This window comes from Castor canadensis, chromosome 6 (genome assembly GCF_047511655.1).
Source record: "Castor canadensis chromosome 6, mCasCan1.hap1v2, whole genome shotgun sequence".
Lineage (NCBI taxonomy): Eukaryota > Metazoa > Chordata > Mammalia > Rodentia > Castoridae > Castor > Castor canadensis.
Genome location: NC_133391.1, coordinates 29,595,469 through 29,617,285, shown reverse-complemented (window position 1 = coordinate 29,617,285; position 21,817 = coordinate 29,595,469). Strand labels below are relative to the sequence as shown.

The 21,817-nt window shown below is 44.5% G+C and overlaps 1 protein-coding gene across 1 annotated transcript; it reads left to right on the top strand.

Annotated features, from left to right (window-relative positions):
* Nucleotides 1–250: 250 nt before the first annotated feature.
* On the top strand, nt 251–15,952 carry Crebl2 (cAMP responsive element binding protein like 2). Its single transcript, XM_020153988.2, has 4 exons — nt 251–579; nt 11,825–12,022; nt 12,902–13,046; nt 15,047–15,952. Exons 1-4 carry the CDS (start codon nt 565–567, stop codon nt 15,049–15,051), a joined length of 363 nt encoding a protein of 120 aa, XP_020009577.1. The 5' UTR covers nt 251–564; the 3' UTR covers nt 15,052–15,952.
* The last annotated feature ends 5,865 nt before the right edge of the window (nt 15,953–21,817 follow it).

Here is a 21,817-nt window from a genome sequence, read left to right as displayed (position 1 = left end):
CGTCCCAGTGGCGGCCTACTCCCAAGGCCCGAAGTCCCTTTCCCGCCAGGCCTCGGGCGCTCCGGGGCCAAAACGTCAAGCAGCAGTGCATTGTGGGAAACGTAGTTTCGCTGTCGCCAGGCCCCGCCTCAGGTGCTTGCGGCCCCCTCCCCAGGAAACAAGTCGCCCCTGGACGTTGTAGTTCTCTGTGCAGTAGACTCCGTAGAGACTGAGGGAATGAAAACTATAACTCCCAAAATGCTGCGGGGCCACAGCAGCCGAAGCGGCCAATCCGCGTGCGGCGCGCTCTCCAGTTCCTCGGCCTCGGCCCGTCTCCAGCGCGTCTGTAAATACACCCTAGACTGTCATGGAGGGGGCGGTGGCGGCGGCGGCGGCGCAGGGAGGCGTTTTGGCCCGCCCCCAGGGCCCGCTTTGCCATTCCTGAGCTGGTCCCGGTGGCTGTGGCTTCAGAGAAGCGGGTTGTTAGGCGAGAGGCGGAGGCGAGCAGAACCATATCCCCTTCTTCCCCGGGGCGGGGGCCGGGCCCGGGAGGGCGCGCCTGGCCAGGCCGGCCCGTCTGCAGAGATGGATGACAGTAAGGTAAGTGCCACCCCGCCGCCGAGCCTCGGCTCCAGATCTCCGCAGCTCGCAACACCTGCGGGGGACTCCCGCGCCCCGCTGTTAGTGCCGGTGGCGTCAGCCGGGAGCCCGGGGACTCTTCATCCCCACGGCAGCCGGATGGCCGGCTTTTCCCGGGACTGAGGCGACAGAAGTGAAGAAACGGCCTTGCTTTTCCTCCCCGCACCGCCCCCTCTGCCGACCTTCACTAGCGCACCCTGAACCCGGCCTGCCTGCTTCTCAGCACCCCATTCATAGCATCAGTTCGCGCCCCGAGCCACTTCCCTGTGCCTGGCTGGAGGACTGCTGAGCTCCAGCCAGGAGCTATTCGGCCAGAGTCTGCAAGCTGACCTCTAGAAAACCTTCCCCTAGAAAAGCGGTGAATTTCCTATTAATCTACCTGATGTCCACCGCTGTCCCGCTGCTTCTATCCAATGCACTTATCTTTATGATGTGAAGCTAATAGGAGCGTTCATTATTGGTTAATTCATATAGCTGAGCTATCGATAACCTTTCTGTCTTTTTACCTGCCCGCATTACTGGTTGGTAATATTTCACAGATAGGGACAGTTATTGATGTTTAGGAATTGAGCATTTTTTTTAACCTTAAATCAAATTTTTTAAATTTCCCAATTTTTGCCTGGCATGGTGGCTCACTGCTATTCGGGAGGTAGCGATCTGGAGGATCGTGGTTTGAGGCTATCTCAAGCAAAAAGTTAGCGAAACCCCATTTCAACCAGTTGGTGGTGCGTGCCTGTCATCCCAGCTATACAGAAGGCAAGGTACTAGGACCACTGTCTGAGGCCACCCTGGGAAAAGATGGGAAATCCTACCTAGAAAATAACTAAAGCCAAAGGCTGTGACGCAAGCGATAGAGCGCCTGCCTAGCAAGTTTGAGGCCCTGAGTTCAAACCCCAGTACTAATACTAACCGCCCCCCAAAAGAGTTGCCAATTTTCAAAGTGGAAATCAGTCCCTGCCTGTTTCCACGATCTGGCATACTCTTTGGGATAGCTTTTTCTTTTGGGTGCCCTTTTCTCTCCACCTAACCAGTAAAATTTTGCTGCTGCCAGGTTTTTTTTCCCACACATCCTCAGAGGGATAAAAGAAAAAAAAAATCAACCTTCTCTGTGCTGCTTGTTTTCACTCAACTCCTTTTCCCCTTGGTGCAGAAGACTGTGAGAAGTGACAGAAGAGAAAGCCCTCCCCCACCCCCAGTACTCTGGAATAGGGACATAGCCAGAGGAACGAATTGCTTGTGAAGTGACAAGCCCTCCTAATAGGAAGTGGCATTTCCAAGACATTAGAGGGGAGGTCTGAAAGCTTATGTATAAGCTATAAGAATAATGTAACATAAAGGCTTTGCTACCTTGATCTTTCAGTATTAACTTTGAAATTAAGTCTGAATACTGTATCCATCATCTTCCCCCACCCCAAAAATAGGAATGTTATAGCTGTTCAAGGATGCTGAAAGACCAGGTTGTTTTTTATTTGTCTTAACTCAGGACTCTAAGGTTTGAACTCAGGGCTTTGCACTTGCTAGGCAGGCACTCCACCACTTGAGTTACAACCTCAGCCATTTTTTGCTAAAGTCTCCTATTTTTGTCTAGAACCAGCCTTGAACTTTGAACCTCTTAGCTACAGCCTCCCATTAGCTGGGATCAGAGGCACAAGCAGCTATTGGTTGTGCTGGGATCTTGCTTGGTACCAGTTTGCCCTGGACTGACCCTGAGTCAAGATCCTCCTGATCTCTGCCTCCCAAGTAGCTCGGTTATTGGTGTGAGCCACCATGCCAGCTCTTACAGTATATTCTAGCAAATTTTCAGTTGTATTCATTTTAAACCTGTGAAGCATGTATCAGCTTTCTTAAAACTTTTGTAATCTCAAATAAGATCAAGAAACGTGCACAGGATTTGGGGTTATTTTACTTACCTGTAAGATTACATAGGGGTTATTTCTAAAACTAGCAGGCCATAGTGTGGGGGGAAGCATAAAATTTCATCTGGTAATGTGCCTCATACATAAAATACTAGTTAGTAGTGATTAATTGGAACAGAGTGATGTTAAGGAGATTGTGCGATGGACCTGGGCTTTATTAATCAGTGCTGCAGCTGAACAAACCAGAGCAGACATAAAAGAGAAGATGGAAGAATGGAGCAAGAGATAGATTGGGCATCTAAAGGTGGGGCTGGGAAAGTGCTAAGCTGTGAGTCCAGCACTGACCCATCAGAGATGTCCTACTGGACAGGTTGGGAAGGAAAAAAACCTTAGTTATGTAACATTTCCGAGCTTCCACTTCTTTACTTTTTTTTTTTTTTTTTACTTTTTGAACTCAGGGCCTTACACTTGGTAGGGAGGCACTCTACCACTTGAGCCACACCCCCAGCCCTTTTTGTCTTGGTTATTTTTGAGATAGGGTCTCTCTTTATGCCCAACAGGCAGAACCATGATCCTCCTATTTAAGGTTCTCCACATAGCTGGAATGACAGCATGTGCCCCCATACCCTGCCATTGGTTGAGACGGGGTTTGGCAAACTTTTTGCCTGGCTGGCCTTAAACAGTGATTCTTTTGATCTCCACCTCCCAAGCAGCTGGGATTACAGGCTTGAGCCCCTGTGCCCAGGGCCACTTCCTTATCTTTTAAATGAGGACAATCCCTTCTTTGCAGGCTCTCCTGAGGATTACAGGTGACGCACATAAAGCACTGTGTGCGGTCTCACATAGTTAGCACTCAAAACATTGCTATTATATGACATGTCAGTGACCTCTGTGGGCTGTTCACGTAGTACAGTCGGTACCGAAGACCTTTGTTTAGTCATTAAGTGACATATGTATTTGCACTTACTGTACTCTAGATAGGATAGGGATGCAGGATGGGACATAAAATGAACTTAAGCTCTGCCCTTGACTGTTAAATTGTGTGAGAAAGGTCACTTTCCAAGCCCTTCTGCATGTCCGCCACTAGAAAAAAGTACTTGTTTCTATGAAAGCCTCTGTGTGTATGGGGGAGGGGGCTGTTTTGTTGTTTGAGACAGGGCCCGGGCTGGCCTCAGCCTCCCATGTACAGGTGTGGCCACCATGGCTGTCTTGAAAGCCTCTTGACCTGGTGCATTCAATTAAAAAGAAAATAAATATGTGTTCTTTTCAGAGGCTTTGATCACACACAGAAGATTCTTCTTTTATGTTACTTTTGACCTTTCTTTGTAGTGGGGGGGGGTGAGCACAGCGCCTCGCGCATGCTGGGCAAGTGCTGTACCACCAACCTGCATCCCCAGCACTTTATTTTTGACTTCTGTGTTTATCGAATGAATAAATTGAAATGTTCTAAATCAGATGTGTTTCTGCTAGCCTCTAAGCTGGTGAATTGCCCAGTCTGAGAGTTGAAGGTATCAAGTTCCACTGAGGGACTAGTGAGTAGTGCCCGGCTACTGGGCACAAATGCTCACGTGGGCCACTGTTGCCCTCCATACTTCCTTCTCACCTTGCGCTACACATGATTATCTGGGAATGAGGTTTCCGTAGTTCCTCACCCCTCACCCGTCCTCAAGGTCTTCTCTCTTTGGTTGTTCTAAGTAGGTACTGGTTCTTACAAATATTTTAACTTGGTCACAAAATCTGGGACATTCTCAGACCTGTCATTTGGCCCCCTGAAGTCCCTCCACTAGCCCTTAGGTCATCCCCTGCTGCAATTGGAGCTTCCCTTCTGGGCATTGCCACTTCGCCCAGGCATTTCTTGCTTGTCCTGTCCTCCACCTGCATTAACACCTTCCACAAAACCACAACAGAAAAGCCAGCTCTCTACTGAGCAGACCTGTGAGTGAGCAGACCTGTGACGGTAGAAGACATCAGTGCTTCTTTTCTTCCCACATCACACAGCCATTTCAATTTGGGTCCCTCCACTCATAATTTAGAAACCAGAGCGTGATTTTAATACTGTGGAAACCTGGTGAAATCAAGGTTTCCTAACCTTATTCAGAAGGCTTTGCTAAGGTTTTCAGAAAAGTTTCTTATTCATTAATTCATCAATTATTTGTCAACCACCTAATATATAGCAGGCAGTGGAGATACTAAAAGTGTTCTCAGCTTTTCCTTTCTACTGGCGAGGCAGGTAAACAAAAGCAGTTATATTATACCACAGTGAGGGAAGAAATGAGGGCAGAAGAAGCAAGGTGCTGTGGAGCCCAAAGAACGGAGGCCTGACGGTTAGGGTATGTCAGACATGGCTCACAGAGTAGTAGTGAGTATGTAAGAAAGAAGCTCTCCCAAACCAGGATGCGTGCGGTAGCCTGTGCAAACTGCACAGGAAAGTATTTTTGTACAGCTAGAGCAGGATCAGCACACTCTCCCTACAGAGCACACAGTAAGCATTTACAGGTCATTGGATATCTCTCGCAGTTATTAGTTGTATCATGAAAGAAACCAGAGGCAGAACATAGTGAATGGGCATGGCTGTGTTCCAGTAAAACTTTATTTACACAAACAGGCAGGAGGCTGTATTTGACTTGCCAGCAGGGCACTAGCTTACCACTCCCTGAGCTACAGGGTAAGGCACAAGTAAAGGTGTGGCCAGAGGTAAGGCTGGTGAGACAGCCAGATTCTGATATGACTGAAAACACGAGGTTAAGAACTTGGGGTCAGTATTTTTCAAAGTATAGAACACACCCATTGAATCTAAATCTCTAGGGATGAGGCTGAGGAATTTGAATTTCCCAGCTCCCCAGTGAGTGGCTCATATACTTACAAGTTTGAAACCAAGGCCATAGATTTGGGGACTCCATTGAATGACTTTAAAGCAGCAGTGATGTGAACATTTTGGTAGAGTTGTAGTGTGGTCATGTTTTCATTTCTTTTTTGGGCTGTACTGAGATCTGGAATTGCTGGCTTGTATGGTCACTTGTCACATGGTTAACTTTTTGAGAACTGACACAGGTGTTCCAGGTATCTGCACCATTTTTCTTTCTCCACTGTGAGGTTCGTGGGTTCTGATTTCTCCACACCTGTACCAGCACTTGTTACATGGCCATCCTCTGTGGCTTTGAGTCACATTTCCCTTATGACTAATGTCGACATCAAGGCTTTTACCATTTGTCTCCATTTTAATTCAGTTGTCTTTTTATTGAGTTCTAAGAGTTCTTTGTGTATTCTAGTTCAAAGTCCTTTAGCATATACATGACTTACAAATATTTTCTCCCATTCTCTGAGTTGTCTTTTTACCCTGATAGGACCCCTGAAGCACAAAGTTTTTAATCTTGATAATGTCCAGTTTTTAATTATTTTTAGTTGCTTATGTTTGTGGTATCATAGCTAAGAAACCATTGCCTGATCCAAGGTTGTAAAGATTCAATCCTGTGTTTTCCTCTAAGAGTTTTATAGCTTTAGCTCTTGTGTTTAGGCCTTTGTTTTGGTTTTAGTTATTTTTGTGCTGTGCCAGCTTCATTCTTTTGCACGTGGCTATTCACCGAAATGACTAGCCTTTCTATATTAAATCATTTGGTACCTTTTTTAAGAATTTATTTCTTGATTCTGTTCCATTGACCTATGTGTCTATTCTTGTGCCAAAACTACAGTTTCACTTACTTTAGCTTTCTAGTAACTTTTGAAATTATGAAGTGTGTGCCCTCCAAGTTTGCTCCTTTTCAAAATTATTTTGGCTGTTCTGGGTTTTCTATTTCCACATCAATTTTAGGATTAGCTTGCCAGAGTCTGCACAAAGGCAGTTGAATCTGCCCATCAGTCTGGAGAGATTGCCATCTTAGTAATACTAAGTCTTCCGGTCTGTTACTTGGGAAGTCTCTCTCTGTATTAGATCTTTCATTTCTTTCAGCGATGCTTTTATGTTTTTTTACTGCACATATCTTGCACCTGTTATGTTAAATTTATTTCTAAATATTTTATTTTCATTTCATTTTGTTGTGGTGATAGGGATCAAACCCATGGCCCTGTACATGCTATGCAAGTGTTGTACCACTGAGCTGCACCCACAGCCCTCAGAATTATTTCCTTAATTTCATTTTAGATTGTTCATTGATGGTGCATAGAAACATAACTGATTTTTGTGTATTGATCTTGTGATCTACAACCTTGCTCCCTGCATTTATTTGCTCTGATTGTGTTTTTTTGTTTTTTCTTTTTGCGGTACTAGGGTTTGAACTCAGGCCTACACCTTGACCCACTCCACCAGCCCTTTTTTCTGTTGGTTGTTTTTGAGATAGGGTCTCATGAACTAATTGTCCAGAGCTGGCTTTGAACCTCGATCCTCCTGATCTTTGACTCTGAGAAGCTAGGATTCAGGTGTGAGTCACCAGTGCCTGGCTCTTACAGTTCTTTCAGATCATGTCATCTCCAAAGAGAGAGAATTTTAGGTTTTCATTCTCAGGCCTAATGTCATCTGTGTCTTTTCTTTTCCTGTTTGTTGACCAGGAGCAGTGAGAGAAGACAGGTCCTTGTTTTGTTTCTGATCTTGGAGTAAGCATTCAATCCTACACCTTGGGTTCAATATCAGATGTGGGTTTCAACCAGAAACTCGTTGGCTCAGCGACGTTATCTTGTAATGGTGTTCAACTTTAAAAAAAAAAAGTTTTTTAAGTGTATTGAGTTGAATAACAATTTTGGTCCTGTTTTTCTGTTGATATGGTGTTACGATAATTTCTAGATGTTAAAGCAGGCTTTGTTCCTAGGATAAGTACCTCTTAGCCATGGTGCACAATCTTTGTATGGTAGCCAGTGTTTCACTGAGGATTTCCATAGCTGTGTTCACAGGCTACACCGGCCTGTGGTTTGCTTAGGAGTTTTGTTTGGTTTAGGTATCAGGCAAATACTGGTCTGAGTTGGGAAAAGTTCTCTTCCATTTTTTGGAAGAGATCGTGAAGGATTCTTGTTAGTTCTTTAAATGTTTAGGAGAATTCATGAAGTCACATGAACCTGGACTTTGCTTTGTGGGCATTTTTTTTTTCTTGGCAGTACTGAGGTTTGAACTCAGGGCCAGGTGGGCGTTCTAACACTTGAACCATGCACCCAGGCATTTTTGCTTTAGTTGTATTTTGAATAGGGTCTCATGTTTTTGTCGGGCCAGCCTGGATCAAGATCCTTCTATTTCCATCTCCCACATAGCTGGGATAACAGGTGTGCACCACCACGCCTGGCTCATTGGTTGAGACAGGGTCTTGCTATATAGCCCAGGCTAACTTTGAGCTTGCTATGCTCCTGACCCTGCCTCCTGAATGCTGAGATTACAGGCATCCACCACCATGCCCAGCTTAGTTTTAGCCTCACTTACAAGAGAAACCTTATAAACAGGTAGTTCTGAGAAAAGTAGGACCTTGATTCTTACTTGCTTGTAATAAAAATCATCTTTATCCTTTTTAACATATGAAGACAGACTTGGTATCACAGGCCTTCTGAAACCTAATTCTTTAATATCCCACCTTTGAGAAGGAACTTCTGTGGATGGAAAGAAGTCAGAAGCTCGAGTATTCGTTTTGTTAGTGTTGGGGACAGGGAGACAAGGCTTCTGAATGTCCCCCTTCAGGCCCATAGATGAGTTCTGCAGTGGAAAAAGATAAAATGGAGAGTGAGTAAAGAGACTCTGTGTTAAAGCCAGCCATTTAATTTTTCATGTGGTTCTACGTCAATATCCATGCATCAGAGCAGGACTAAGGTAAATGTCTGGTTATTTTCACAGTTTTCTTTGGCGTTTGTCTTGGTGCATAAATAGTGCTTTTCCATAGCCATGTTAAAATGCTCACTGTCAGGATGAATGAGGACAGCAGGGGCAGTGGGGTTACCTGAGTCTGTGAAGGTTTTAGGAATGGGAAGAATGGATTTCGTTGTTCTGTTTCTTGGCCCAGAGATTTTTAAGGAACTTACGGGGCTGATTGCAGTTCAGTTTCTGATCTTGGTTCCTAAACTTGGCTCTCACTTTCTCAGTCTTCATGGCTGAACTATATAAAATTCAGGTGTTGTAGCAACTAGTTCACTGACCTATGCTTATACAATACTTCTCCAAAGCACTCTTGTATACACTGTTACACTTGAGATGTATGACAGTCCTCTGACATTCATGACTCTCCTGAAAACTGATACACATGTGACACTGTAGCTGGCACCAAAAGTCAAAAAATCCGCTCTTACTGAAGAGAACTTAAGCTAGAGCATGGTGGTTCCTTAGAGTTAAGCTCAGCTTTAAAGGAGGTGATGTGAAGTATAGGAGCACTAGATTTGTTTACTCTGCCTTTCTCATTGAAAAAGGAACAGAACAAAACAGTTCCAGTTTAAATACTTCACCACCATGAAAGCAAAACAAAGACTTATAACTGGGTTTGATTTTTTTTTTAATTTGACTGTACTGGGGTTTGAATGCAGGGCCCCATGCTTGCTAGGCAGGTGCTCTACTGCTTGATCCTTGCCCCCAGCCCTTTTTCACTGGTGATTTTGAAGACAGGATCTTGCTCTGTGCTCAGGCCAGCCTAGACCTGGACCCTCCTCTCATGCTTCCCGCCGTCGCTGGGATGACAGGTGCACCACCACACCATAGTTTCTTCTGTTGAAGTAGGGTGCTTGTGAACTTTTTGCTTGGGCTGGCCTTGAACCACAATCCTCCACATGTCTGACTTCCAGATAGCTAGGATTACAGGCATGAGCCACCATGCCTGGCTCTTTTGTTTGATTTTTATGACTGCTAGATTTGTTAAAATACCAGAGAAGTCTGTGAAGAACACTGTGTTCCGTTGCTGGCTTCTCAAAGGCAGCCCCTCCTGAATTAATTAAGAACAGCAGTATTGGATCACAGTGGTATGTAATTGATGACTCACTTACCACATAGAGAATACATGCCGTTATCCATTTGCTTCACTGAACATAGCAGCTTGACTGTAATACATGCTTTTTCACAGTTGTAGCAATAGCAAATTTAATGCAGGGTGCTTTAAGATATTAAAATTATGCAGTTGGTAAAATAAACGCATAATTTAAATTTTTCAATTGGTAATATTTGATTGAATTGAGGCCATCTTGCAATTGCTATCGAATCCTTGGCTTTGTAGTTCCCTGGTTATATTTGGACCATTTGGACCACAAGCACACTGGTGAAGGCTAGAAAAGCTTGAGGAGAGCGGGTTTTGGAAAGCTGAAACTTCCTAGGGAGTGGCACCGAGCAGCCAGCTTTTAAGGGGTGGTGGAAAGCCTTGGGGTAAGCTGGCATTTCAGAGCCACTGTATAGAATGCTAGTGCAGCGGTAAGCCATCATGCTGCCTGGGATTTGATGAACGTGGCTGATTCATACTTACAGCTTGGTTCTCTAGGGCTGTGGTGCAGCTCAGTGGTAGCACGCTCACCTAGCATGCATGAGGCCCTAGGTTCCATACCCAGTGTAATAAATAAATACATACAAAGTTTGCTTTTTTTGACCTAGCCATTATACTCAGGAATGAGCCCATCTTTCGAGGTACTTGACATTGTCGGTATGTGATACTAATAATGATTTCAAACAAACAAGTCAGAGTTTTTATGTCCAAATGGATGTTGTTCCCGAAGGCGGCTTGTCTGTGTACCCTGATCTGCCGGTGTTGATTCTCCCCTCTTCTTTTAGAGTTGCCTTAGCAACATCCGTGTCAGCATGCTGACACTAGAAAGTTTGGCCTTTCTAAAAGGGGATTTTTTTTCTTTCTCTTTTGGTGCTAAGGACCACTGTATGTGGTAGTTCTATCCCTGGCTGCACCCCCAGCCTCTCTTGAGCGTGATTTTCAGGAAAAGGTAGGCACCATACAGAAGCTTGTTAAATAAATGAAGTGAGTGTTCGGGAATCAGAGACTACACTATGGGCACACTGCATTATGGCTGGTGAGAACTAGATTCTGAAAACATTCAAAGGCGTAGCTGGGCGTGGTGATCCCAGCCACTTGGACAGTGTATATAGAAGGAGCGCATCCAGTCCAGAAGTGGGAGGCCCTATCTGAAAAATAACTAAAGCAAAAATGGCTGGAGGTGGGGCCCAGGAAGGGTGACGCCCTGAGTTCAAACCCCAGTATCACCAAAAAATAAAACAAAACCCAGTGTCATTATTGTACTGCGTGTTCCCCTTTGCAGTGACTGCTTTAAAGAACATTTACTTGGGGCAGAAGTTCAGGCTCATGTTTAAAGCTTCATCATCTTTACCTCATAGGCACATCCCAGATAAGAACTTGGGAACATTTCAAAGCTCAATACTCAGAAGATTAAATGACTGTGCCAGTCACCTAGTAATTGTGCCTAGGAAGATAATGAATAGCGGAGCTGTGGAGAGGGTGTTTGGATACCAGTGGGAGCAGGCAGAAACCTATTGAGATAGTCTAGGACTGTAATTACCACTGTAAGGACTCGAGGGGATTCACCTGATGATTCCAGGAACTTCCTCAGTGTTTCTTTGGGCTCAAGAAATGTGAAGAGGGAGTTCATAGGTAAATCATTAGGACACAGATTTACTGTTTATATGTATAATTTAATATACATATTACATATTTTTTCTAATTGGGAACATTAAAAGTTGTGAAAATACAGATGAGGTAAATGCTATTTATAATCACAGCTATCAGAGAAATCCTTAATGACTCTAACTTCCTTTCTTCTTGAATTACTAAGAACATTGAAGCCAGGCACCAGTGGCTCATGCTTGTAATCCTAGCTGTTTGGGAGGCTGAGATCAGGAGGATTGCAATTTGAGGCCAACTCAGGCAAATAGTTCATGAGACCCCCTCATCTCCAAAATAAGCAGAGTAAAATGTGGCTTAAGTGATAGAACACCTGCTTTGCAAGTGTGAAGCCCTGAGTTGAAACCCTAGTCCCACCAAAAATTTAAAAAAGACATTAAGATCATAATGAACTTGCAACTTTGAGTATTGATTTTTTAAACTTATTTTGATGTCATTTTCTCAAGGCAATAAAAATTCTTCATATGCAAAATATTTAGGAGTGATCTTTTAGTTTATTACCCATCTCCATATAGTATCTATACTATTTAAACTTAACTGTATTGAGGAAATAGTGAAAGCTTTTATTTTCTCTCATATTCATGGTATCAAAAAAGTATCAGAACAAAATGAGGCAAAGCCTGAGAAGGATCACGGGATAGGATTGTGCTGGTTCCACGAGCTTCACTTACTTATCACGTGTTAATGTTCTCTTGCTCATAGATAGCCACAGTTGCTTTGCTGTACAGAGAACTCAGAGGAAACATTTTGTGTCTTTCTTGCCAGGTGGTCGGAGGGAAGGTAAAGAAGCCAGGTAAACGTGGGCGGAAGCCGGCCAAAATTGACTTGAAAGCTAAACTCGAGAGGAGCCGGCAGAGTGCAAGAGAGTGCCGGGCCAGAAAGAAGCTGAGGTACCAGTACTTGGAGGAGCTGGTGTCCAGCCGGGAAAGAGCCATCTGCGCCCTCCGAGAGGAACTGGAAATGGTAAAGCCCTTCAGTAAAGCAATTTGGCAGTCAGGGAAAGACACGTCCACACATGAACACACCATTTCGCATGCCCAGTAGGCAAACGTTGGAAAGAGTTAGTCTGTTAACAAGTAGAGTGTTAGGCACATGGGCATTTTCATACACTGCTGGTGGAGCAGAACGTGCTGACTACTTCCTTGATCGTTTATGATAGAAAAATCTGGAAAATAACCTAGGTGTGCAACACTAGGGGTTAAGTAAACAACGCTACATTCATATATTGGACTACTTTGTAGCCAGTAAACAATCACAGTGCAGCCAGGTGCAGTGGCACATGCCTATAATCCCAGTACTCTGGAGGCTGAGGCAGGAGAATTTCAAGTTTGATGCCAGCTTGGACTACATAGTGAGACCCTGTTGCAAAAATAAAAATCACAATGTATATACATATTTACTATTACAGAAGGATGTTTACAATATATTGTTAAGTGGAAAAGCAGTATAGCAGTACGTAATTGTATAGTATGACACCATTTGTGCTTAAATGAATTTATTTTGCATGTTTTATTCATTCATTCAGACTTTGCCTAGTAGGTATTGAAATGTAAGAGTAGGTAAAACAGGAGCTGGTGAGTGGCTCAAGTGGCAAAGTCCCTGCCTAGCAAGAGTGAGGTTGGTTCAAGCCCTAGTGCCACCAAAAAAAAAAAAAAAGAAAAGATAAGAGTAAGAAAAACAAACAGAGTAGGTAGAACAGAATTGCAGCCTCTTTACTATGAGCTCAGGGAGGAGGTGACAAGTGGGGAAGAGAGAGATGGTACTGCCATAATTATTGCAGAGCTGGGCACACTGCCTCTGAACTCCAGCAGCATTTCACTGAATGCGTTTCACCTATTTCAGTACAAGCAGTGGTGCATGGCAATGGACCAAGGGAAAATCCCTTCCGAAATAAAGGCCCTCCTGACGGGAGAGGAGCAGAGCAAGTCTCAGCAGAATTCCAGCCGGCACCTGAAAACAGGGAAGACAGATGCTAGCAGCAATTCCTGTGAGTAAGCCCACCAGAGGGCTTCCTTCTACTTATGGGAGCATCTCCGGGTAGAGCTTCAGTTGACCACGTTCCCTGTTTTTCCTCAAGTATAATGAAACATTGATGTCATTTGTAATGCATTAATAGGCAAATGAAATGGCAATGAATTCCACTTACCAAAATACATTTTACATGGAGTCCGTAAAGAAAAAGTGTGAAGGTGGGCATGGTGGAGCACCTCTGTAATCCCAGCAGGGAGGCTGAGGCAGGAGGATTGTGAATTTGAGGCCGGCCTGGGCAGCGTAATATTCTTCTATAAATGTATGTCACAGCTGATTTTCCATTCATCCACTGGTAGCCATTTGTTTTTACCTTTTGGCTACTGTGAGCAGTGGTGCTTGAACATGTGTTTCCAAGTATTTGTGCACTGCCTTCGGTGCTTGTGAGTGTTTACCCAGAAGTAAGTCCTACCATGTAGAAACCCTGTGTTTAACGTTGTGAAGACCTGCAGACTGCTTGCCCCATGGCAGAAAGCTTGTGTTCCCACCAGCAGTGAGTGACTGTCAGGTTTTCTACATCTCATCAGTTCTTCCATTTATTTTTATTTTTATTTTTTTCAGTACTGGGGTTTGAACTCAGGGCCTCACTCTTGCTAGGCAGGTGCTCTACCACTTGAGCCACTCTGCCCGCCCTCCATTTTTATTTTTTAAAAGAAATGAGGTCTCACTGTGTTGCCCAGGCTGACTGACCACGAACTCCTGGGCTCAAGTGATCATCCTGACTCAGCCTTTTGGGTAGCCAGGACTACAGGCATGTGCCACTGTGCCCAGCTTTTTTTTTTAACTACAGCCATCCTAGTGAGTGTGAGGTAGCATCTCACTGTGGGTTTTGTTGTTGTGTTTCTGTTTTGAGACAAGGTCTTGCTCTGTAGCCCAAACTGGCCTGGAACTCACTATAATGTCCAGGTTGATCTCAAACTCACAGTCCTCTTGCTTCAACCTCCCTGAGTGCTGGGATTACAGGTGTGAGCCACCATGTTCAGCTTTCATTGTGGTTTTGATTTGCATTTCTCTACCAACTAATGATTTTGAGCATGTTTTTGTCTGCCATTTTAGATCTTATCTGGAAGGATATCTGAGTTCACCAACGTTGTCGTTGGATTATTTTAGTTTTGTTTTGAGTTGTAAGTGTTCTTTATTTACTCTGGATACCAGACTATTATTTAATATGATGTGATTTTCAGAATTTCTACTGTTTAAGCTATCTTTTCACTTTCTTGACAGTGTTCATGCTCAAAAGGTTTTCATTTTAATGAGGTCTGACTTACCTTTTTTTTCCATCTTCTGTTGTTCATACTTTCGGTGTCATATCCAAGACTCCATTCCCAATTCCAACTTGTGCAGATTTGCTGTTTTCATCTAAGAATTTTGTGTTAGCTCCTTTGTTTGGGTTATTGACCCAATGTTGTGTTTTTTTCATATGGTGTGAGATAGGAACCCATGTGTTGCATGTGGATTTCCAGTTGTTCCAGCAGCATTATAGAAGAGACTGTAAAGATTTTAGTTTGATGTTAGGAGCTGGGTATGGTGGCACATGTCTGTAATCCCAGCACCCAGGGAGGCTGAGGCAGGAGGATTGTGGACATACATAGCAAGCTCTGTCTCAAAAAAGTGAAGGGGAAGGAATGAGAATGAGATGTCAGGGTTTCTTCATTACAGCGACTACTCTAAAGAGTATCAGATAGTTAGGAGATGTTACCAATTTGTTATCTTTTAAAAATGTTTATGAAATTGAAGGAATTGACTTTCTGATCATCTTTATTAAATAACATCAGACTTTAATCTGAATTCGTGAGTAAATATGAATTAGCCTATTTTTCTTTAAATTTGTGTTTTTAGAAATTAGCCTTCCTTTATATACTAACCTGGAAAAAAAATTCATGAATTTTAAAACAGGTTAACCAAACCTTACCGACTTCAGAACCATTCTCACATTGGTGACTCTGGTTTCTTTTCCAGGGTGAAGGTCACATAAGTGCAGGGTCAGCGGCTGAAGCCAGCTGTTGCTGCTGAATGTAGCGGGCCAGCTGTGGTTCTTGGTGCCATTTACCTGAGGCTCAGTGGTCATCTCTAAGTCTGCAGTTCCCACCAGCGTGTGATGGCAGATCACAGGGTCGTGCACTCCTTCAGCACATTCAGAGCTGCTCTGTGCTGCCATGACGGTTAGCGTGCCGTGATGCTTGAAGACACGAGACAGAGAGACATGGGTGAAGACTGCATTTTTGCACCTTAACTCACATTGCTTCTTGGTTAATTTATGTTCTTTGTGTGATTGTACACGTATGTGTGTTCAGCTGTCACTTCCTGTCATGTTTTTGACTGACCTACAAAGAGAAACCAAATGGGCTGATTTACCAAGTTCTCAGCCTCACGGACCTAATATTCTTTCCTTATATTTACTTGAGCAATGTTTATTTTCTGCACAAACCATGATTTCTCCTGTGAGCCATTCCAGCAGAAGCTGTGAATCTGTATTAACAAAAATATACATTTCTATTTTTATAATCCATAGTGATATGCCTGTCTGAAATGTACATGTTAACAAAATCTATCCAGAGAATCCTCAAGACAGCCTCTATTTTAAACTGTTGCTGCTGTCTCACACACTGTATTTGTAAGTGCTTAGGGCCAAATCCACATGTGGAGAATAATTAGTCAAATTTTATTTTGAAGCAAGAAATAACCTTTCAGGCATTTCAGTAGCATATGTCATCTTAACCTGTAGCACGCATGGATGCATCCGTGTTCCTGTTGTCTGTCTGTCTGTGTACGTGGAGAGGACAGGAGTCAGTGCTCACACACATTTTCTTGTGTACTCAATGAAATCAGAGAATTTTTCAGAATAAAACTAGCTGATGAGACTGAGTTTCTGCCTTGGTATCTGGAACAACATCTAGTGGCTGTCCCTGTAGTGACTGAGTTTCTCCCGACAGTAGTGCGTTGTGCCCTGCAGTAGCAGGCTGGCAGCCGGGACAGTTCTTTGAGTTCCTATCACAGCTGCACTTTCTTCCTGACCACCAACCATCAGGCGTATAGTGACAGACTAACAGTCTGTGGAATTCCCCTGGAAACCTTTATCATGCCTTCTCTTTTTAGTCTCTTTGCTGTGAAATTATAACTGCTCTTCACTCAAATGAAGCAAGTGTTGGCTTCCAAACAAGACATGCTTCCTTATAGACTGGCCATTTGCAAGGTGGCAGCATAGTCTAGGTTGTCTCTGAGGTGGAACATGAGGTGGACCACATAGTTTATTCTAGAAGTACTTCTGCTCCCTGGCCATGCATTTGAATAAGGCACCTTCCCATAGCCTGGGCTCCTGAATCCCTCTGTGCTTAGGTTGCAATTGCAGATCTGAGGCTGGTCCTGGTGACTACTGATGGACCACTAGCCCAGCTCGTTGGGATCTGTGTTTAGGCAGTTGGGAGTTTTAGGTATTTATGTCTTCTAGGACCATAAATGTAAACAGATTAATGACTGCTGATGTTCAGGCTTTAAGAATTGAGGCACTTTAAATACAGTACTCAGATTGGCTTGGGTATATTTTTGTAGCCTGTCTACTCAATTGTGTATTTTTATTTTGCAAAACTACCCAAGACTTCCTTTATGTTGCTAGTTGAGCACCTTTTGAATTGAGTTGTTTTCAAAGCAAACATTCCAGAACAAATGTGGCTCTTCACTGGAATGTCTCCATTGTGCTCCAAGGGTTTCTTCTCGGGTTGTAATTCTCAGCGACAGGTTGTTCGAGTTTCCTCCCCTTGCCCTGGTATCTTCACAAGAGCAGAGACCTGTCCTTAGATGCAGGGCATGTCATTTGGGGTGAAAGTAAGTTACAGTTTATCTGAGTTTCTTCTTCAAGCTGTCTGTCTGGTATTTTGGAGTAGATCAAGCCACAAGCACGTTTATTGTGTGAATGAGGGCCGTTTGGGCTGCTCTGATGTCGTGTTGGCCACATGCTTTGGCCACTTGGAAACATGCAGTAAATGTTGCTGGAGCACTTCCTTCCTCAGTGGCCACACAGCATGGTGACAGTGACAGCAGGCTGAGAGGACAGGGATGGGTGGTGGGGGAAGGGGGAGGAGTCAACACAGCTGTGTTTTCCTTTTCTTTTCCCCCCAAAGAAAGAAAAGTAAGCGGGAACAGATCAATGTATCCCCACAGGCAGTCTGTTGGTATTCCAACATCAGCTTCCACCTGTCAGAGCAGCTGAGTGTGACCTGGAACGAGTCCCATCAGGTCAGGTTTTAGGGCCAGTCAGAATTATTCAAGCTTTTTTCTATTCTATGTAAGTCAGAGCTGTCTTACTTCAGCAAACTCCCATCTGTGTTGGCCAGCTGGTGACAGTACTTAGCATCACCACTTAGCGTTTTATTTGATCATCTTGGAATTATGATAGATTTCACTTGACTAATTACAGAAAGTACAGGTTTAAACTAAACTGACCTTTAGTTAAAGGGAACTAGAATTTAAAAACATAAATGCTTTGTTTCCCAAGAAATTGGTTGCATGTTATCAGTTACATGTTTTGTTTTAAAAGGAGGGAGATCGTTAAACCACATGGTGTTGGGGACACTGAAAGAATTTTCTTTCTCTGAAGAGCGTTGTATAATCCTATTTTCATGAAAAACAAACTATCTTCACCAGAGCCATGTCAGGTTGTGTGTTTCAAGTACTGCAGTGTGTCTGTCTGCCTGGAGCAATAAAAACGTGGCATTTATAGGCAAGAACAGGTCTCGGTCCGTTTCTGAGTCACCTTGCATGATTTCATCTCATCTGTTAAAGAAAGGGGAAGACTTACCTTCCCAGAGCCACTGGTGAGTGGGGTAGGAGAAAGTGCTTATTAAGAAGGAGATCCAGTCAGTATCCACAGTACAGCTGTATTGACTGCTAGGATTTAAAGCACTGAAAATACGTGCATTTATTTAATGAGCTGGAATGTAAACATAAAGTTACAGGAACCACATTTCCCTGGGCTTTATTATGTCTGTCTTTGCAGTGGTATAGTTGGAGGCTCATGAAAAAGGGAAAAAAAAGTAGAGGAAAGAAATAAGCGCTTTCTATTAATTAGACTGATTTTAAGAACAACTAATGTTCTAGCTAGCAATATTGTCCTGCATGAAGCAGGTCTAGGGCTGCAAGGTAATTTGGGGTGTTTCCCCCTATTTCACCCATTTTTCTTAACTACATGTAAGGTGTGTTGGTTGCGTACTGCACAAGGCACACAGCTAAAAGTGGATGGGCCCAGAATGCAGTTCACATCAAAAGCCACGTGTGGAGGAACTGGCCATCTGCTCACCAAGGTGCAGGTGTGGCCTGTGTCTCACAGAGGTGGCCATTTGTAATTAGCTAAATGGGGAACCCTTTCTTAGTTCCTCCACCCAGCCAGAGTCCTTTGGTGTGTGGCTATGTGGCAGCTGGCTGGCTTTCCAGAGCAGCACCAATCACACAAATCTTTTCCCAACCCCACATGTGGCAATGTAGGCGTGGCAGCCTTTAGTCAGCTGTGGCGAGAGCACTGACACTGCACAAGCCAGCAGATGCTGCAGATCTCGGAAGCCCCCACCTGAGAGCCAGTTTCCACTGTGGGCCAGCATGGCCCTGGCTGGTACAGGCACATTGGAGGCCCCAAAGTACCCAGCTGAAGGCCACGTGGGCTGGAAGGACACGTCCCATGAGGTGTGAGCAGCCTGGCCATCCTCTAATCTAGATCATTTCCCAAAACGGTGTACTTGCGACTCAGACTATCATGCCAGCCCAGCCCCACTGCAGAAAGGATGCCTGGATTCCTAAATCAGGCCCTCAGCTCTAAGTAGACACAGCCAGATCGCCTACTGGATCTGGCATGGAGCCAGCAACTCCTGAGCTGGAGTGGGCTGCAGCTGGCCACCGAGCTCTGGGTTACAGGCCATTTGGATTCTGCAGTAACACAGACGCAGGAAATTTGCCTGTGATCCAACCAAACCTACCAACCTTGCCAGCACTTGCTTCCTGGCAGACAACCAGGCCAGCATGTCACAACCCTGAGCCCAACATGGAATTGAGTCATGGCCAGAGGCCACCCCAAGCCCACACTGCGTTTGGGCCCTTGTCAGCTCAATGCAGGAAGACCATGCCTGTCAGCACAGGGAGGGAAGGTTGGTTACGTCCTCACCAGGCCTGTGTGAAATGCATTTCTAGATGCTTTCACACCACAGAAGCTGATTCGGAAGTTATTTACAAATAGAAGTGTGCAAGAACAGCCAAATTTGTTGAAAGAAAAAATGAGGAAGCCGGGAACTGGTGGCTCCCCGCTATAATCCTAGCTACTGAGATCTGGAGGATCTCGGTTTGAGGCCAGCCCAGGCAAATATTTGTTCATGAGACCTCCATCTCTGAAATAACCAGAGAAAAATGGACTGGAGGTGTGGCTCAAGCCATAGAGTGCTAGCTTTGTAAGTGTGAAGCCCTGAGTTCAAACCTCAGTCCACCAAAACAAGAGTGGAAAGACTTTCTAGGGAAGACCTATGTGACTAGTCAGTGTGACTACACAATATTAACAATGTCTCTTGAAAAATCACCATAACAAACCTCTTCTGGACGAATGACAAAATAGAAAAACTGTGCTTTGCGTGACATTCTTCCTTAAATAGAGCAGCATGTTCGAAAGTGAAAATGATTGGCTGAGGCAGGTGGGCATTGACCCCAAGCCCAACCAATCAGAGTCAAAGACATTCCTGCAGCTTTCCTGAGTTCCTGGGAAGCAAGGTGCCCTTCCTGCTGAAGTTAAGATAAGAAGGGGTGGCTGCTCCCACCACAGCGAAGGGGCACAAGGCGGGGGACAGTCCACTCCCTGTTGCCTCCTTTGAGTCTTGAACCCAGTTTTGCCTGAAGCTGGGCTCCCACAACTTCTTAGGGGAGCCAGTCCATTGTGTTTTTGCTGAAGCCAGTTTGGAGCTGTCACTTAACATCAAAGGTGACCTAACTGATTAAAATTCACTATGAAAAAGGGCAAGGAAGTGAAACGAGGCCTGCTTTTAAACACAGCTATTCAACCTCACTCATCAGGAAATGTGTGTTACAACGTAAGGGTATTTTATCTGCCCGATTGGCAAACCGTGCATGAATAAAGCTTCCATTGGTAGGTTTGGGGAGACCAGTGTGCTCAGAAGCCATTGGTGGGAGTGTAAATCCAGCTGCCAGGAGGAGGCACAACATTCTGAAAACAGGCAAAGAAGTGAAATGAAAGGTAATTTAAACGTCTATCCAAATGCAAATACGCTTTGGCACAGATAATATCAGCTCTTGTGCTCAAATATACCTGAATAAGACGTTGCCCACTGCGTGTCTGTAAGACCGAAAGACGGAACACAACTTCGTTTTCTAACAAGGGGCTGTTTGAATAAATTTATGGTACAACCTCACAAAGGAATACTATGCTGTCATTAAAAAGAATGTGCTTATATGGAGTGACTCTCAACATATAACAAAAATAGTAAAATACCAAAATAGTTTGTATAATATGCTCTTAATTGTATTTTTTTTTTTTTGTCATACTGGAGTTTGAATTCAAGGCCTGGCACTTGCTAGGCAGGGACTCTACCACTTGAGCCACTCCACCAGCCATGTTAACTATGTGTGTGTGTGCATACAAACATATATGTGTGTATATATACATATTATTTTTGAGATAGGGTCATGCTTTATGGCCAGGCCAGCTGGGACTGCAATCCTCATTTATGTTTCCCATTTGGCTGGGACAACATACAGGCACAACTGCACCCAGCCCTTGGTTGAGATAGGGTCTTGCAAACTTTTTGCCTGGGCTGACCTTGAACCACAATCCTCCCAATCTCTGCCTCCTGAGTAGCTGGGATTACAGATGTGAGCCAATGTGCCTGGCCTACTTTGTTGTATTTTTAAGGGGTGTGATATTTTATCACCATGTATTTGCTTCTGTGTGCATAGACTATTTCTGTTCATTCAAAGCGTAATAGCCTTTATCTGCAGAGAGGGGTGCTGGCAAACAAGAAGTGCAGGCTAGAGAGAGGTCCACTTTTCACACGGCCCTCCGTTGTTGGGGCCGACACCTTCAACAAGGTCCCCGATGATGGCTGCCTCCTGGAACCCACACCCTTGTCTACTCTCCTTCCCTGGCATATGGGCAGGACTGTGGTGACGCGCTTCTGACCAGTAGAACGCAGAAAGGCGATGGGACGTCACTGGTGTGACAGGGTTGTGTAAGCAGTGACTTCTGCCAGGCTGGAAAGACCCACGTGAAGGCACCGAGCTAGGCCTGCAGCTGGTGCCAGCACCAGGAACTGAATCTTGATAGCAGCTAAGGTAAGGCCGCCTTATTCGCGGGTTTGTTCCTCGTGGTTCTGACCCAGCACTGTCAGGAAATGAAAATAAACACGAAATCAAAAGAAATGCCAAGGGCTGGCGGAGTGGCTCAAGTGGCAGAGCACCTGCCTAGCAAGAGCGAGGAGGCCCTGACTTCAAACCCCAGTGCCACCAAAAAGATAAAAATAGAAAATAAAAATAAAAACAGATGGGCTGGGAGCACAGCTCAAGGGCTAGAGCACATGCCTGGCAAGCATGAGGCCCAGGGTTCGATCCCCAGTACCAGAAAGCAAAAACGGGGCGGTTAGAATCAACGGAATGCTTCCTCACACAACACGCGGCTTGACCTTTCCTTAAATATTCGCCTGCCATTTCATCTACAAAGTTGAGAGCATCTTCCAAATGACAAAAAGG

Excerpts from the sequence above, each read along its gene's own strand:
- Crebl2 (XM_020153988.2), top strand. Across the intron at positions 12,023-12,901 it reads TCCGAGAGGAACTGGAAATG|TACAAGCAGTGGTGCATGGC; the intron begins GTAAAGCCCTTC and ends CACCTATTTCAG.